Raw genomic sequence first — 18,076 nt, 5'->3', positions numbered from 1 at the left:
TTCTCTATTATATCTCGGCTTTCATAGATTGTTCTTCTGGAATGAGAAAACTTTCACCATGTCATTAAGACTATGCATGCCGGTCTCAAATAAGTTGGCTTTAAGTGTCAAATTATCTCATACTTATCCTGGAAAGCACCAATTCTTCAATTGGGCTACTTGAAATTTCTCCTCTTCTTTCCAAATTATGGAAAATTTTGAGCTTTTTATTGACTGGAACGCTGCAGTTTTCTTTCCCAGTTTGCCAAGATTTTGACTATTTTAAGTTTGCTATATATATTTTTAATGTCTAATTTATCTCGAAATTTAAATACGAGATTATATAAACTATAAAATTAGTGCCATCGAGTAATATTTAGAACTCGTCGTCTCAGTCAGATTGTGCTGATTCGTTAACCGTGAACTAGAAGACTCGTATTAAAAAAAAAAAAGAACTGGTAGGCTTAGTTTGGTTAATAAATTCAATTTGCCGCACAAGTTAAATAAAAAGCTAAATAATACTCCCATCCATGATATAATATATATATTGAAATTATTTAATTGATGAGTATTGAGTATTGATATGAAGACACAATTTAGGCAATTAAGTATCTAATTGATGTGAATGCACGCAGCAAGTAAAATTATTTTATTCTATTACAAAGATTTTTATTTCTTAAAAGAAATAAAAACAAGCTATATTTACAATTATTAGTAATTAATAGGTATTAGACTATTTTGAGGTTTAGATCTGATCCAAGAGCTTGACCACCTTTCCCATCGATGGCCTCTCCCTCGATGAGTCATCGGTACACTTATACGCCACATCCAGTAGCCCCCTCACCTCCTCCTCCATCTTCCCCGCTTGGATCTCCATCCGACGGTCCAAAATCTCCAATCCCTTCCCTTCTTCCACCTTCCTCCTCGCCCACGCGATCAACCCCACCTCCTTCCCCTCTTCCTCCTCCCTCACCGGCCAGCTCGGCCTCCTGCCGGTCAGCACCTCCACTATTAACACCCCGAAGCTGTACACGTCCGCCTTTGCTGTCGCTATGGTGGTGCCGGCCTTGTACTCCGGCGCCATGTACCCCATCGTCCCCGCCACCTGGGTCGACACGTGCGACCTCGAATTCTCCACGAGCCGGGCGAGACCGAAGTCGGCGATCTTGGGGTTGAAGTCGACTTCGAGGAGGACGTTGCTGGCCTTGATGTCGCGGTGGATGATCGGGGGCTTGCACTCCTCGTGGAGGAAGGCGATACCCCGGGCGATCCCCTTGGCGATCACGAGCCGGATTGGGAAGGGGAGGGGGTTGGGGTCGGGGTTTAGGATCTGGAGCTGGATCTGGTGGTCGGGGTCGTGGAGCCAGGCGTCGAGGCTGCCTTGAGGGAGGAACTCGTAGATGAGGAGGCGGTCGTTGGGGCCGGAGGAGGAGAAGGCGAGGAGGCGGGCGAGGTTGGCGTGGCGGATGCGGCCGAGGGTTTCCACCTCGGCGCGGAACTCGCGGAAGCCGCGGAAGGCGGCGGCGTCGGAGGAGAGGCGCTTGACGGCGACGACGTCGTTGGAGGAGGGGAGCACGGCCTTGTACACGAAGCCGAAGCTGCCGTCGCCGATGATCGCGTCGGGGGAGAACCCCTTTGTCGCCGCGGAGAGCTCGGTCAGGGAGACGCGGGAGAGGGACGGGTCGAAGAAGAAGGTGCTCTCCTCGCCGGCGCCGGCGCCGGCGCCGGCGACGGTGACGGAGGAGAGGGAGTGGAGTCGCGGGGGCACGGGTGGATGGCGGCAGAAGACGACGAGGAGGCCGAAGAGAAGGGAGATGAAGAGGAAGGCCGCGACCGCCGCGATTAACGCCTGGAGAGGGGGATCCATGGGATTGGGATTGGGATTGGGATTGGGTAAGGCGATGGTGGGGAATAGGGGGATTGGGGTTTAGGTTTTGGCGTGAGAGAGATGTGGGAGACGACACGGCGTTTGACTGCCGGTGGAGAAAATTTGTTAAAGAGCGAAGCTTCGCATGGTTACGGGTGGTCGTCATGGAGTCAACTCCTTTCGATTCTTTTCTTCGACTTTTCGCACTATCTGACTCGACTGAGTCGGACCTCCATTCCGAGCTAGATTAATAAGTGAATGCTATAAAAGCCTACCTAAATTATCAATTTTCATTTCACCCCCTCCTCCTTAGTCCTTACCTTTTTTTTTCTTTAATAGAATTTAGATTATTAACCATGACCTCACATTATTAAGCTACGAAAACATGACTTATAAATACACACTGATGAGAAGGATGTAGTACATATAGCTGCCTATTTAAAAAAAAGATTAATCACTTTTAAATATTGTATTGCAATGATATTTTAGAAACTTTCCGGTATCTAAATTATTACTAATTTCATAAAATTGTTATAAAATTACTACCACATAATCTCACAAATATCAGAATAAATTTTAACTCAATCCCATCCACTTGATTCGCAAGACACGATTAAGTCAACAAATAAACATATCAATAAAGTCCATCGTACAGTCGACTTAAATTGATTTAGGGTTTCAATTGAGAAACGCAAACATCGTTGTCACATTTTATAAAAGACACTAATAGTCGAGGTAGATATAGTTGGAATTGGAGAGTAAATTTAATTTGTGATGATAGATGGCAAATCGTAACAGTAGCATGCCACTCTGTTCAAAGAGAGGCTTCCAAAAGGTACCAAAGAGATGCTTCCCTGGAAGCAAATGATGATTGCAAACTGATTTCAGAAACTTACCAAGCAATGCTGACACTTGGCGAAGCCAATGATAGCAGTGATTTGTTCCATCCTATTCTTATGCCATTAATCTTTCTCTACTTCTAAGTCTGTTTACAACGCTAATCAAAAGTTTTACCTCCATCATTAGCTTCTGTCACTCACATGTAAACTCAACACATTCATAAGTACATCCCTTTTGTAGATTAGTGGTTCATGTTTATATTCATTTAGTTCGAACACTTTTTTATTAATTTTAATTTAACCCCCTTGGAAAAGTTTGTAATTTAATGATGGTAAGACAAGAGAGGAGAGAAGAAAGAAAGGAAACTTAGCAGCAGTTTCAGTGCCAGATTCTACTACAGATATAACGGCCAAATCATGGCTTCTTGTGTAGTTGTATTTGCTGCAGAGCATGACGCGTTTCTAGTTTTCCACTCCCTTTCCAAGGCAAGAAAGAAAAAATAACCCTTCTACTTGCCCCATATTTACGATAAACGCCACTCTCCTCTTGAGCCGAATTTTGGAGCTCCCAAAACCCACGAGAAACTGAAACCGTCCTATTCGTCTCTCGAACCATCCACGTGTCGGTGAGGGATCCATCCATGTCACCGCTCCACGCAGCCTCGCTGGCATAGGCAGTGGAATGTGTACAAAAGGGATGGCAGGGCTGTTATTGTTGTAAAGGGTCAGGGGTAAAATGGGTATTGGAAACAGTCCAGTGCGGGGCCCGCGCTTTGGCAAAATCTTTGTACCACGCGCCAATAACGGCATTGTCTTATGATTATATTTTGGGCGCATCCTAATCTAACCTAATTACCTTCGCCTTTTTAAACCCCTCCCCCTACCTTCTCTCCATTCCTATCTATTTATTCTCAGATTTTTCTCCTGTTTTTCCCATTTATACTCTTATTTTATCTCTACGTAATGTCTCAGGAAGGCGATGGTTGTGCAGAAGGGCAAGTGGGGCTCCTCTGGGATGTACAACCGTGGGTCTTCTGTAACTCCGATAACTCTAACGGAATGGGTATTGGCCCATTGGCAGGCACAAGGCCGCTCGAATCGAGCACAAATAGCCCTAGTGGCTTGAAAGCTGCATCAAAGAGCTCTTCCTCGAAGGGTGGAGTGAATGAGAATAAAGGCGGTGGCGAATCCGACCATGAGATACATATATGGACAGAGAGGGAGAGGAGGAAGAAGATGAGGAACATGTTCTCTAGTCTTCATGCTCTTCTTCCTCAACTACCTCCTAAGGTAACTTTTTATTTTATATATAAAAATTTTATTTTTTTATTAATATAATTAAATTGTTCTTTCAAAATTAATAGAAGTAAGATAGGAATTGACTATGGCTTGGAATAACCCTAGTTCTTGTTATTGTTCTTGTAATTCCTTGTGATAAGGAAGGTGTCCTATTTTGGACTACTTGGTGAGCGAGAAAGAATCTATTGGTTCATAAATTAATGCATGCAAACCAATTTATGCACAAGGTGACTACCCAATTTAGACTGATAGATGGGACCAAGTCCAGTCAAAATTTGCATTTAAAGCTATGTCAGGAGTTTCTAATTACATATGCACTAAATGCTTGGAATCTTGCTCTCACTCTCTCTTCCTTATCATTGGATAGCATATAATTCAGTGCAAAATTCTTATAATTTGTTCCATTTTTTAATCCTTGACAAGGCTGATAAATCCACCGTAGTAGACGAAGCAGTGAACTACATCAAGAGCCTGCAACAAACCCTACAAAAGCTTCAGAAACAAAAGCTAGACCGACTCCGTGGCATAATTTCTGACGATCCCTCATCGTCGATCGTGACTCGAGAGATGTTCATGGCTGATCAGGCCATGAATTGGTCGGCGATGAGCTCTCCGTCAGCGGTTTCGGTCCCCCAGCTTCCACATTGCTTCCAGACATGGTCATCCCCTAACGTAGTGCTAAGTGTGACGGGCGAGGATGCACATATAAGCATCTGCACGGCGAAAAAATCAGGCATCTTCACGACCATTGTCTATGTGTTAGAGAAGCATAAGCTTGAATTGGTCTCAGCTCATGTGACATCTGATTGCTTTAGGGTTATGTGCATGATCCATGCCCATGTAAGCATCTAAAAATTACATCTCTAAATTTATTTAGATGCATGTCACTATATAATAGATTGAAATATGTATACGATACTAATGGCTTGTTTGTATTTGTGGATTGTAAATAGGCAAGTGGAGTTTCTGAGCACTTTCCTGAGACACTGGCGATTGAAGGGATATACAAATTAGCAGTGGGAGAGATTATTCTGTGGCTGTCTGCATGATATGATGTGGCTAAATCAAGTGTTGGCCTAAGTTATCTATTCTTTGAAGGCTTTCGAGTGATGGTGTAGAGGGGCAAGTCTTGGAACTCTTCTCATTAGGATTTATTTTAAGATTTCTTTTGAGTCTTCAAAGTTCATAGTGGTGTTAGGTAGGGGTGTAGATTTATGGATGAAAGGAAGAAAAACATATTTCAAGTTTCTTGGTATTTATTTCACAATTTAGACTCTTTATATCAGTTTCTCTCGTTTTTCTCTCTTTGTTCTATTGAGTAAATTATAGTTTAATCTCTATGGCATGACCCAATTTTCACTTAATCCTATGTATTTTAATTTAAGCATTTAACTCCTTATGTGATATAACCAAGTTACAGTTGTTAAACAATCGTTAACGAGAATGTTAAAGACTTAATTATCCTTATAGAAATAAGATACGATAAAAAGAATTCTAATCATTTAGCAATTTATTATTGGAAAAAATATTAGCACTAATGATGGTTGAAATAGTTTGTATACTAGAGTTCATTACGTGTGATTAATTTTAAATTCTCCAAGAGCCATATTTCCTGTTCACAGGGGATGAGCTATTTTCTTTAGTTTAAAGAGGGCATAATTATTCTTGGCCAACCTACTTGAAGCGTTTTTGGATCTAGAGAAATTGGTAAAAAACTATCTGAGTCTAGGCTGTACAACAGAAAGATTTAGAAACACTCGCAGTCGTGTTAAGAAACTACCAGAATGAAAAGAAACATTTATGTTGATGAAGTGTTAACAGCATCATTATAACATTAAGGCCCTACTCGAAATAATAGTCTCTTCAGGAATATCAACAAAAACCTTCCCAGACAATTGCAACTCTCCACAAAATTAGAAGAAAACTAGTGACAATAATTTTTCAACATATAGATATGCCCACAAAAATTAACTCATTCTTGGAAGCAAAACTACATTAAATAAAAAACCTCCCACTACAACAAAATGTTTGATGAGGTTATGAGCATGTGAAGCAGCAGTGAAATAAAAAGACTCAGACTAGATTCACTCCATGGAGGATGTCGGACCTGCCCCAAAGCTGCCGCCACCACGACCAAAGCCAGGCCTACCAGAACCCTGTATAATTTCAAAGAGGAAGAATACATTAGAAATGATGTGATAGCAAAGAGCCAAAGATATCTGACAAGTAGTAATGTTACACAAATACTGTCAAGAGAGGCGACAAATGAAAGTAAATATAAGGATAGCTTCTGTAGAGAAGGGTTGAGTTGTTACTTTGGAAGGAAAAAGGCTTTTACATCCACTATAAAATGATTCAGCATCCATGCATGCTGAAATTATCCAGGTAGGCAAGTAATTTCTGATGACATGGCAAGGAAGCGCTCCAAATATTCGTTGCAATAAAAGATACACATTCAAAACCCAAGCAAAAGGGGATTCTGTAGAAAGCATTACATTACGGCCCCACAGTCTCTTGAGTAGGATGTAAATACGAAATTGGTTCATCGTCCTATTTTGAAAGCCGTGGAAGAAGAGGATGAATCGAAAATATCCAAACGAATAATTATAAACATGACTAAACTAAAACTAATAACTTTCAACTCCTCCATAGACCATAGCCTGATATCCTCAGGCCCACATCAAACCATTCGTGATGGTAAAGAACTAAAGGACTGATCGGCTTGAAAACATCATGGCACACCTCACCTTACAAGGCAAATAGGCGAGAAACTTCATTAGAATATAACATACTTACAATTTAGTTGGATGAGAGACATTTTTAGGTCTATATCCATAATAATTCGTTTTGTAATTCACCAAGCATCAGTTCCTTTACCTAGGCCTCAAACACAAACTCCACGACACTTTTAGCTTAAGAACTCAGAATTATATACTAGGAGGTAACATAATAGCAATCTACTCTAACAAAAGAATATTAATAGACAGATTTGCAAAATAAAAATCAAATACACAGCAGCAATAACATCTATTACCAGATACTAACCAAAAAATTTACAAGTATAAGAACGACAAATACATACCCTGAAGGACGGTTGAAATTCCGGAGGCGCGCCGCTCTTTTCACCTCCAAAATCACCAGGAGCACCTCGAGGACCTCCACGATACCCATCTCTATCTCCAAACCTTGGCCTATCGCCTTCAAATCGAGGCGGACCCCTACCAAAACACCATTTTGCACCAACCAATCAATAAGGCTTCACGAAATAGTATATAAGTAAGAATATTCCATACAAAATCAAAATTTTCAAGCGCATAACACCAAATCCACGTTACCTTGGGCGATCACCGGGAGGCCCAGATCCGAATGGCCTGGAAGGCGGCTTCGCCGACTTCTTCAGTGTGGCTGGAACGATCTCCGATGGGAGATTGAGATAAGTACGAAGGTGCTCAATGCCATCGTTGGTGAGATACCAGTAGTAGTACTGCCACGCAAAGGTCTCCCTCACGTACTCCTTCGACTTAAAGCTTTGCATCAGCTTAATCACCTGGAGATTCGGCACATCGATCTGCGGATGCTTCGCGAGGTTGTAATCCTTCTTCGCGTACAACACTCCCTCTGCAATTGCCACACAGATTTGTAAATCCTAACACTAGGAATCGAGATGAAGTGGAGTGGAAAAGGAGGCGGACCTTGGAAGAGGTATTTGCAGATCTCATGGCGATTCTTCTTCGGGATGATCTGAGAGAGAGAGAGAAGAAGAGATCGTTAGGTAGGGTTAGCATTCAGAGGAGAAGACAAAAGCATGGATTGCTTACCATGGTGATGGATTCGAGCGGCAGGAAAGCCCGACACCCAAGGGTAGAGAAGAGGAGGAGGAGAACCCTAGGGTTTGGTGTGGGTGTGAGTTTATATACGTGTGGTGGTGATCTCGGAGAGTAGCGTTGGGCCACTGGATTGAATTGATCACAGAGTTCGGGTCGGATTAAAGATCATCCAATTTTGCAAATGGATCCACTATAAGAGCAACAAGCCACATAATTACGGTTTAGCCAAATGCACCACTAGAGCTAGAGCTGATCAAATTACCCAGCCTGCTCATGCCCAGCTCGACCCGGCCCAATCATGGTTGGGCCCGGCCCAGTCTGAGCCCAAACTACAAACGAGTGGCACGGGCAGTCCTTTGCCTGCACAGCCCGACCCTGAAGCCACCCCATCGGCTCGACCAGAAAGCCTGAAGGAAAGCCCACCACCCATTAGCTTGACTCGACGCGCTCGTTACCCATCTAGCTACAGTAAAACCCAATGACATTTTGTGTACTCTATATTGTTTAAATATTTTTTAAAACCCAACTCTCCCCTCACGCCCGGCCTGACAGAGATACTACTAAAGATAATTTTTAACATTTTATTTTTCTGAAAACACCGAGCAAAAGGAAATATTTTTTAAAAATAAGCCTAAGAGGTCAGCTCGGCCCGACATGACCCACTCTCTCACGGGCTGACGAAACGACAACAAGTTAAACTTTTCTAGTTCGGTCTAAACTCCCTCTATATACTACAAAGAAATAATAATCAAGGAATGGAGAAGAGCTTTTTAGAGAAGAAATATATTACCTCCCCTTTTTGGAAGAAAGTTTATAGACTTATAAATTTATTATTATGAATCGATAGATTACAACTTGATACATACGGAATAGATAAAATAGATATTATAGCCTGGAATACAAGCTCTACAGATAAAAATAGACTAAAAGACAATGGGATAAAGTATCAAGTATGCAAATGCGAGTCAAATTCAAAACTGACACATCTCGGAGATAATATCCACAATGCCACATGGGTCCGGCAAATTCAAGAGTCACAACCTAATTTATTGCAATCTAAATATGTAAATGCGAGTACACAATGACCAATTTGTCTAGTGTATTTTAGTCCCACATCGACAAGCTTCGAGATGCGAGGCCATGCAGCGCCTACTTAAGCGAACGCACCGCATCAGTTAAACTCATACCTTTCTCGGCCTTTTGGCTAAGATCAAGTGTAGTATCTGTTCTTATCAGTTTAATATCTGATACGTGGGCCATCGGCCCACCATGATATTAAATTAATTTCTTTTGGGGGAGGGTCCACCTCACAGTAGCTTGCTGCTGGGGCCCTCAAGCGTCGCCCATGCGTTGCACTACTGCACGGGCCTGGCGCACCCCTTCCAAGACTAAATGTAAACTTATCAATCCTCTAGGGCCTGGCCAAAGCCCAATTCTAATTTCACAATAGATGGTATATCATGGTATTGGAAATTTGATCCTTTACTTTGCAGTTAATATTTATTTGTTTGGCAAATGTGAACAGAGGGCTGCACCATAATACGATTGCTGTGGAAAAAAAAAAAACTAAGAATAGTAGCTTATTTATGTTCTTAAACGAGATTCTTATTCACATCACTAGTCTTTGACATTGGGCTAGAATGAATAAACTATGAACAAAGTGAAGAAAAAGGAGACTCAATTACAAACAGAAGAATAGGAGTACAATGGTGGAAGCCACCTTCAAATGATGGTGTAATAGTGAACTTGAAAGCGTAGAAGCAAGTGATGTATCTTGTATTGCACCAGATGGTGCAGGCCCTGCTTTAGGTGGCTCGTTGCATGTGCCAAAGGTAGCATTAACCTGATCAAAATCATCTTTTATAATGAGTAAGAGATCAAGCGTATTATTTTGCTGATCTTTTATAATGAATGAGACATTACCTTGCAATAGGCTATGTTGTTGCATCCACAAACTAGGTGGCCATTTGCTATGTCTGTAGCTTCTGGGGATCCTCCTCCATTACTTCTCTGTATCAGATACATAAAAAGTGTTTACACCAAAGAAATTATTGGTCAAATGTGGTTTCAATTTATTTTTTCTGTTACCTTGTAAAAGTCGACGGCTATGAAGTTAGCCCAGCGATTGGCCGACAAATTGTGGCAAGTGTTCAGCATGTTCACGAGCGGTGCTGAGTTGGCCTTGCAGGCAGTCGCGAAGTCTGGATTATCCGGGAAATAGTTCATCAAGACGAGTGATCTTGATAGGGTGTTCATCGGTGCCGACTCAGCACGGTTTGGACACAAACCCTGTTTCATTCCATCGTTTCCGTCTGCAATACATAATGCATGATGATCAGCAAGACAGCAAATGCTGCGAAAATTGTTAATAAAGCAATAACAAACTTCATACATTGGTTTTCCACGACATATCTCCACTCGTAGGCGATGCCCTCTGTAGACTCTTTGCTCGATTTCGACGTGAACACAACTAGTCGCTGATTCTTATTAATCATGTCACTGACCAAAGGCCAGTTGCCACCATTCTTGGGCATTCGGGACACCGGGAACCAATATTTCCTGAGGCCTGCAGCGTTAAACACTTTTGTGAGACCCATGGGGGATTTGACATAGTCTTCGATAAATATTGTGATGACTTCAGAGGGGTTTGCTGCAAGGAAATTTTGAATTTCTTTGAGCACATTGATGGCGGGTTGCTGATCAAGAATGAACTTGTATTAGTGGGAGATATACAAACACGTGTAACATTGTGGAAAAAATTCTGTTCAGGATCTTACGAAGGCTGTGAAGTTGTAACAATTGCCACCAAAGGAATGGCACAACCAGATATCGTTGTCGAAGTCATACATATCAAGCATTAATCCTCGAACTCCATTCTGCATTTATGATGAAGCTACTAGATTACAAATTTGCATATTGTAGTAACTAGTGCAAAATATTGCACAAAAGAACTAGTCAAATAACTTAGGATGACAATTTTTCTGACGTGTCACAATGTAATAACATAGAATTATAATTTTTTGATATACTACTTGTCGAGCAAAATAGTAGTAATGCTATGACATGCATACTACCATAAGCAAATATTATTACTAATATATTCAATAAAGCCAGCCTATACATAAAACATTCTATCAGAGTTAACAAAACCTTGGAATTAGTTGCGAGCATATCCTTTTGAAGTTCGATATGAATACATACAGGAGCTTTTAACATCAGCAACTCTACCCAGTATTGGACCAAAAACTTCGAATCTCACATTAAGAGATTAGTGTATCCAATGCATTCCAATGCACAATCCTAGTGAATAAATCAAGTGACCAGACATTCAAATCCCATTCAAATTTTGAAATGTACTATTTGAACGTTGCACTGCAGCTTCACATGATCTATTAGATGTATACCGGTCCCCACTATCCTACAAATGTGCAACGGTACAACTTATTCTGCAAAGAGAACAAGGATAAGTTTATCCAATTCCAGTTAGGTATGCTATATCTTTTAGTTATCCGCTACTTATTCTGAAACCAAACTATTATTATATGTGGCGCGCACGCTAAGGTTACATATTCTTTTCAGCTACTCCAACAGAAACCCTCCTTATTATACGCAAAAGCAAAAGTGACGGATAACAACCCCCCCCCCCCCTTATCCACCTCACACCCGCATCAAAATTCGCGCTTATCCTAGAGAGAGAGAGAGAGAGAAGCGTACATTGAGCTGGGCCGTGATGGAGTCCTGCTGGTTCCTAGGGGCAACATTGGGAATTCCAGTCAAGGAGTCCAGGTTTAGCACTGCGAAAGAGTTGTGGGTCGTGAGCCAAGCGTACCGGTTGAAGGGCAAATCGGTCCCCTGCAAAAAATTACAGCAGCAGAGATAGCCGCCCAAATTACACTTACTACCCCGCAAATACCCAACAAAAGAAAAACCTAGCGGAGGTATTCAATCGATCTGGACCTTCGGTTTGGGATCGGCCGGCCGGATCCGAGTACACCTCGGCCGGAGGTCGCCGCTCGCCAGGCACGTCTCGCAATGTAGCCCCGAGTCGCAGTTCGAGTCGACCAAGCACGTCCCTCCTATCTGTGGACATGACGAGGATAAGTTGGAGTATAGCGATCAAAGACGGGAATAAAGGAGAGGAGAATAAGTACCGAACCTTGGATGACGAAGCCGGAATAATTAACCCGAGAAGTAGAAGGAGCAAAGGTAGATATCTCTCCATCGTATAGTGGGATAAGTTTGGGTTTATTCTCCTAAAACTAGGAGGTTTGGAGAAGTCCGAGTAGACTAGGAGAATAGGGATAGTTTCTTCTCGGAATAAGTAGAGTTTGGGAATATCTGACGGTCGGCGGATATATATATATACAAGTGTGACGTGACTATAAATAATACTAATAATTATGTTTAAAGTTTAAACTAACAGTTTCTTTTAATTAAATGACGGACTTACCCAGGTGTTTAAAGTTTAAACTAACACTATTTTTATATAAATCCCCCCCTCATTTTTTTTAATGACACCTCAAACCTTCTAAATTCTCTCTACTACTGTCAAACGGATAATAACTGAGAGGGTCTAATTAAGATAAATTCTCTTCTTACTGAAAAGAAAATAACAGATAGTTGATTTTTAATCAGGTGGTATTTTTCTTTATTTATTTCTTGTAGGGTTAAACGTTTTAATCATGCTGGAATACAAAGTCATCAACTGTATTATTAAATTATTGGCACAGTCGATGTCAGCATTAATGTTTTGATTGTGTCCTTTGATGTAAAGTTAAAGGAGAATCTTTGTCCTCTTTGGATCTTTTAATTGTCCATTACTTCAGGTAGAATTATTATAAACTTTATTAGGGTTAATAAGAACTGGAGGCCCAAATTAATTATGGGCCGGGCTAAACTGGACAGCATCCAATTAAGTTCCTTTTGTGTGTGAATGTATGGTGTAATACCCTTCTAGAAAATCTCTTATTTACAAATAACACCCTATAATTTATTTATTTTGTGATTCACACATTCCGTCTTAAAGTTTTTATAACTTTACATCCTCTATTTAATTAAAACAGTACCATCAAATAAATATTCCGTTATAATATGTAAAATAATTTATAAATATCTAAATTACTCATAACGTCTTCAGATGAGGGACAGAGAGGAGAAAAAATAGTGATCATAACATTTTTAATAATTTAATTAATATTAGTTAGTCAAAATAACGTTAGGATATTAAACCAGAATTATAAAGAAAGATGAAGAATCAAATTATAAAATTATTAAATACGAAGTGTGAATCACAAAATAGGTAAAATAAGAGACAACTAGAGTTGAGGGCAAATAAGAGACTTTGGGCTTAGTTGTAACTGTGATGCAATAGTAGTATGTTACATAATATGAGAAGATAAACAGTGAAGTACACTAGTTGGAATATAGCTGGTAATTAGTGGAGTGGATTAAGAGTAGCAGCTGTCAAAGTGATCAAATTAGGTCAGGTTTGGTCAGGTGTGGTGTGCCAGAGTGGGAGACATCTGGAGTGGCTTCTTCCTGCCAACTTCTGGTCCATGGTTTGCTTGGATAGGTGGTATGATTTGGGTGTTTGACCCTTAGATTGAATGCTTATTATTTTGGTTGGTGAGCAAACAGTAAGGGTTAATTATAATTAGATCATCTAAATTATTATTTTTATGTTGATCCTCTTATTTAATTTTTAGAATAGTTTAACCCCTAACAGTGTTAATAAAAAAGATTAACTAGGTGATTATTAATGGGATGGTTTATGTGATTTAGATGGTCTAGCTACTATATTCTCTCTAAATGTAACATATATGATTAATCTTAATTATGATAATGACTATCATAATTAAAAAAAAGGGAATTAGCACTTTCTTTTTTTCGGAGTTGAACACCAAAACTATCTAATTTATTTTTTAAACGATTTGAAAGAGAGAGAGAGAGAGAGAGAGAGAGAGAGAGAGAGTAATTTTGGTATTAGACCTATGGGTGCTCTCTCAAGAGGTTATTTATTTTAATATTTTATCAGATGTTTGGTTGCTATCAATGATAGTAAGAGTTCATAGACTAAAAAAGAGAGATTAAATCAACCCTTCCTAGTTATATAATGCTAATTTAAATTAATTTAATTCATATATCGACAAGAAAGAAACAGTCTCGTGTCTCCCAAATCTATCTACTAAACAAGACTTCCAGTGTACCCAAACAACTATAATCCAGTAAATAATGTGGTTAATTATATTTAGATCTGGGGGAAAACTATTCTTTTGTAGGTCCCAAATGGAATCTAGATCTCAGTTTAGTTACTCCCTCCCACGTTATGCTTGCACTTATCCATATGAACTCTTCACGAGTTGGGCCCCACGTGCCACACTTCGTTAACTAGTTCACATTAATTAGATTATGTTAAGCTATATCATAATAGTTATTCTTAATCTTGTCATGGTGTTAATAGAAACTATCAGATAATTATTTTACTACTAATTTTATTTTTATATAAAAAAATAAACAATAAAATAGTTCTTAAATGACCTAAAATTAAACACGTAAGGAAGTGGCATTTCGGAGCATCAACGTGTCAGAAAAATAAACCATGAGATCTATATAAATAAAAAAGGTTAAATAGTTTAAGAAGTTAAGCATAATTAACTCTAATATTAATTCATTTGTAATTAAAGAAATAAACCACCACCGGCAGTGGGACGTTGTGTACACGTAACTGCTAATGTAGTCCAAAAGGAATACATTTAAGAATTCGCTCTATGTGCGTGCCCACTGGCCACGCGGTTTTGGATCAAAACTTGTAGGGGTATTATTGTCATTTCACTATTATGATTTAATAATAGTACATCACTCCAGAACAATGTGAATAGGACACGTTAGACTAAGACCTAATTCAATAAGGTATAGAAAAAAATATGATACTATAAGTTTTATAATATAATAGAAGTAGAATATAGACAATATTACTCATATTGTAGTAGTTTTGAGCTTTATCAAGCCTACTTAATAGAGCCGGCTCATGATTAAGCTTAGCTCAAAATATTTTTTGAGCTTTGAAGTACAAGCTTTGCACAACTAATTTTCGAGTTGAGCTAACCTTATCGAGCCGGCTTAATTATTTTGACAGCCTTACTTCTCTCTCTATCGTCTTTTTCAAAATATTAATTGGACTTCTTCGGATCAGTGGCTTATTGCGGCTCGCTATCTTCATTGTCATCGGATCCACATCTGCTTTTCCACCTTCTTCGGCTCTCTCCCTCCTTCTCCGCTGCCATTTTGCACGCCTATTGTATTCACCCCTTATCTCTCTCTCTGCTGCTGCCTCTCTTCTCTTTGTCAGCCATAGTCATAGTCATAGTCGTCTTCGTAGTTGCCATCACTACTATCATCGTTGCCTGCATAGCTGCTGCCTCTCTTCTCTTTTTTCTTCTTCCTTCTCTGTTCGATATAGATTTGTTGTGTTAAATGCTTCAAACAATGGCTCGAAGTTGTAGTGCATTTTATTTGCCAATTTTTCTTTACCATTTAGGATTGATACAATGTGTTATTTGTTGTGTTGATGTTCGCCAAATTTTAGGGCTCGTCCAAATTAGCTCCTCATTTTTTCTGTCTTAGCTTTGTATTATGTTAGATTATAATCTTTTGGTTAAAATAAATGATATCTTTCTTCGGAGCTTTCACCTGAAACAAAAAAGTCTGGCAATAATATATAAAGTAAAATATATTTTTCACCCTATAACTATAAACTATGCACGATTTTAATATTCTACCGTATCTATACATCTTTCTCTATTCCACTTTAGAGAATTAAAATAAGTTGCATGGAATTAGAATAAAATTATAATAATAAACTAAAATCTTTGGATACCTGGGTGAGATGATCTTAGCCAGCTAAGAAATGAACTGTACCTGATTCACTGGCACGTGCCTTCCTGGCTCCGAAGTCTTAACAATAAGAAAAAAATAAAACTTCATATCGGTCCTCGTCTAATATTTTTCTAATATTATATAAAATCTAACGGTGGAAATGAAAATTTTCCAATGAAAACACCCATTGATTGAGGCGTGGGCGAGCACTCGAAGAACAAAGCCAAAGACACATAAAAGGGGATCACGAACTCTCTGAGGCAAATCAACAAACACCAGAGATGCACGCGAAGACCGACTCCGAGGTCACCAGCCTCGCCCCCTCCTCCCCGCCTCGCCCCGTCTACTACGTCCAGAGCCCGTCCCGTGACTCCCACGACGGCGAGAAGACCACCACCTCCTTCCATTCCACCCCGATCCTCTCCCCCGCCGGCTCGCCGCCGCACTCCCACTCCTCCGTCGGCCGCCACTCGCGCGAGTCGTCCTCGAGCCGCTTCTCCGGATCGATCAAGCCCAACTCGAGTAAGGTGAACCCGAATGGCGACGTGGGCCGGGGAGGGAGGGGCCGTGGCAAGGGGGAGAAGGGGTGGAAGGAATGCGCGGTTATCGAGGAGGAGGGGCTCCTCGAGGAAGGCGAGGAGAGGAAGGGGGTGCCGAGAAGGTGCTACGTGCTGGGATTCGTGTTGGCTTTCTTCGTCTTGTTCTTCTTCTTCGCGCTTATCCTTTGGGGGGCGAGTCATAACCAGAGGCCGGTGGTTACCATGCATGTGAGTAATTACTCTTCCTTTTTGGGTTTTCTCTGCATATTGCCATCGCCTACATAATTACATTCTCATAATTTTACTAAAAGCTCCCTTCATTTTTCAGATATTTCGTTTGCATGAGAAACCAAAATTATTTTTCAATTTTGCAGGATCGTGCATGTGCGACTTTCGTTTTTATTGTATACAAAATGAAATAAGAAATGGGTAATGCTGCAAAACTAAAAACAAAAATTATCTTATTTTGCAAATAATCTATTTTCGATCAAAAACTCTATCACTTTTTTTTTGAATTTAAAAATCTACGAATTAATTAACCTCTTCTTTTAAGATGAATCTACAAATTAACAAAATAACCTCTCCTTTTAAATGATATATTTGTGAGATATGATATATATTTCGGAGTGTTCTGTCTCTAGAAAAACTAAAAAAAGGAGGTGTTTCGTAATAACGCTAAAATGCTGGTAGTGATATGAAAAACCAAAAAAGGATGACTGATGTAATTTTTCTATATTTATGACAGAGTATAAAATTTGAGAACTTTATAATCCAAGCCGGCATCGACGCTTCTCTCGTCCCCACCGGGCTCGCGACGGTGAATTCGACCGTTAAGTTCACATTTCGCAACACCGGAAGCTTCTTCGGCGTCCACGTCACCTCCACCCCTCTCGAGCTCTTCTACTCCCAGCTCACCATGGCCACTGGAAACGTAATTAACCACCTCATTACTCCACCACTCCTATCTACTCCTCTCGCTTAAATAATTTACTCTTCTTCTTCTTCTTTGCTATCTTCTTGTAGATCGGCAAGTTCTACCAGTCCAGGAAGAGTCAGAGGAATCTAAGTGTGGTGGTGTTGGGCAACAAGGTGCCTCTCTATGGTGGTGGGTCGAGTCTAAGTAGCACACCTGGGAAGGCTCTTAGTGTTCCAATCCCATTGACGCTTAGCTTCAGAGTGAGATCAAGAGCTTATGTTCTCGGGAAGCTGGTCAAGCCCAAGTTCTACACCAACATCCAGTGCTCAGTGGAGTTGGACCAGAGCAAGATGAACAAGCCAGTCTCCCTCAAGAATGCTTGCCAGTATAGCTAAAGTTAGCAGAGAAGAATGGGCATATGACATCTGTCCTTTTCTTTGATTAGTAATCATATAGCTGTAGAAAGAACAAATTACATGCATGCATGGTCTGTCTCTTTGAAAAGTTTTCTTTCATTTCTTTGGGCAAATGAGGGAGACAGCTGTGGGTTGCTTCAATGAGGCCAGGGGTTGGAAGGTGTGACTTTTGGGCAGGTGGGTAGAGGAGGGCATTGAATGAGAGAGTCGTGATAATAAAGTGAGAGTTTTTTTTAATATATATATATATATATATATGTATCCATTTTTTTGGCTTTTGAGTTTAGAAAGTTTATAATGTAGTTTAGTTTGGATTCAGATCTGTGGGGCAGAGTAGAGTCATGCATCCATTTTTGGTTTTATATATGGAGATGTTGATGGTTAAACAAATTAAGGACGTTGTTATTAGTGTGGTGATGTGTTCATCTAATGTAAGCTTGTCTGAGAATATTTTGAAATGGTCACCATAGCAGAGGTAAGAGAGAGAACTAGTGCTATTTTTTTTTACGAGGGTTGATT

The 18,076-nt window shown here is 40.2% G+C and overlaps 5 protein-coding genes and 1 non-coding gene across 6 annotated transcripts; 3 read left to right on the top strand and 3 right to left on the bottom strand.

The window, feature by feature from the left end:
- Positions 1-572: 572 nt before the first annotated feature.
- On the bottom strand, positions 573-2,137 carry LOC140801557 (leucine-rich repeat receptor protein kinase EMS1). Its single transcript, XM_073156718.1, has one exon. It carries the CDS (start codon positions 1,844-1,846, stop codon positions 725-727), a length of 1,122 nt encoding a protein of 373 aa, XP_073012819.1. The 5' UTR covers positions 1,847-2,137; the 3' UTR covers positions 573-724.
- Positions 2,138-3,606: 1,469 nt separating this feature from the next.
- Positions 3,607-5,207, top strand: LOC140801908 (transcription factor bHLH95). Its single transcript, XM_073157275.1, has 3 exons — positions 3,607-3,975; positions 4,408-4,824; positions 4,938-5,207. The coding sequence occupies exons 1-3, from the start codon at positions 3,649-3,651 to the stop codon at positions 5,031-5,033; spliced, it is 840 nt and encodes a 279-aa protein (XP_073013376.1). The 5' UTR covers positions 3,607-3,648; the 3' UTR covers positions 5,034-5,207.
- Positions 5,208-5,769: 562 nt separating this feature from the next.
- On the bottom strand, positions 5,770-7,912 carry LOC140801907 (small ribosomal subunit protein eS10z-like). Its single transcript, XM_073157274.1, has 5 exons — positions 7,803-7,912; positions 7,677-7,725; positions 7,320-7,602; positions 7,067-7,202; positions 5,770-6,140 (listed from the first exon to the last, which is right to left on the bottom strand). The coding sequence occupies exons 1-5, from the start codon at positions 7,803-7,805 to the stop codon at positions 6,069-6,071; spliced, it is 543 nt and encodes a 180-aa protein (XP_073013375.1). The 5' UTR covers positions 7,806-7,912; the 3' UTR covers positions 5,770-6,068.
- A 1,082-nt stretch (positions 7,913-8,994) lies between these two features.
- Positions 8,995-9,193, top strand: LOC140802471 (U2 spliceosomal RNA). The gene has a single exon (XR_012111659.1). It is a non-coding gene; the product is annotated as a U2 spliceosomal RNA (small nuclear RNA).
- A 198-nt stretch (positions 9,194-9,391) lies between these two features.
- LOC140801613 (PI-PLC X domain-containing protein At5g67130-like) lies at positions 9,392-12,148 on the bottom strand. The gene is made up of 8 exons (XM_073156800.1): positions 11,968-12,148; positions 11,769-11,891; positions 11,526-11,663; positions 10,589-10,687; positions 10,204-10,507; positions 9,900-10,123; positions 9,735-9,821; positions 9,392-9,654 (listed from the first exon to the last, which is right to left on the bottom strand). The coding sequence occupies exons 1-8, from the start codon at positions 12,031-12,033 to the stop codon at positions 9,493-9,495; spliced, it is 1,203 nt and encodes a 400-aa protein (XP_073012901.1). The 5' UTR covers positions 12,034-12,148; the 3' UTR covers positions 9,392-9,492.
- A 3,518-nt stretch (positions 12,149-15,666) lies between these two features.
- LOC140802430 (uncharacterized) lies at positions 15,667-17,794 on the top strand. The gene is made up of 3 exons (XM_073157955.1): positions 15,667-16,453; positions 16,971-17,156; positions 17,249-17,794. Exons 1-3 carry the CDS (start codon positions 15,968-15,970, stop codon positions 17,534-17,536), a joined length of 960 nt encoding a protein of 319 aa, XP_073014056.1. The 5' UTR covers positions 15,667-15,967; the 3' UTR covers positions 17,537-17,794.
- Positions 17,795-18,076: the final 282 nt, after the last annotated feature.

Source organism: Typha latifolia, chromosome 15 (genome assembly GCF_019914945.1).
Source record: "Typha latifolia isolate L0001 chromosome 15, TyphaL0001v2, whole genome shotgun sequence".
NCBI classification, from domain to species: Eukaryota; Viridiplantae; Streptophyta; class Magnoliopsida; order Poales; family Typhaceae; genus Typha; species Typha latifolia.
Note: the sequence above shows the minus strand (reverse complement) of the source record. Positions and strands in the feature narration are given on the sequence as shown.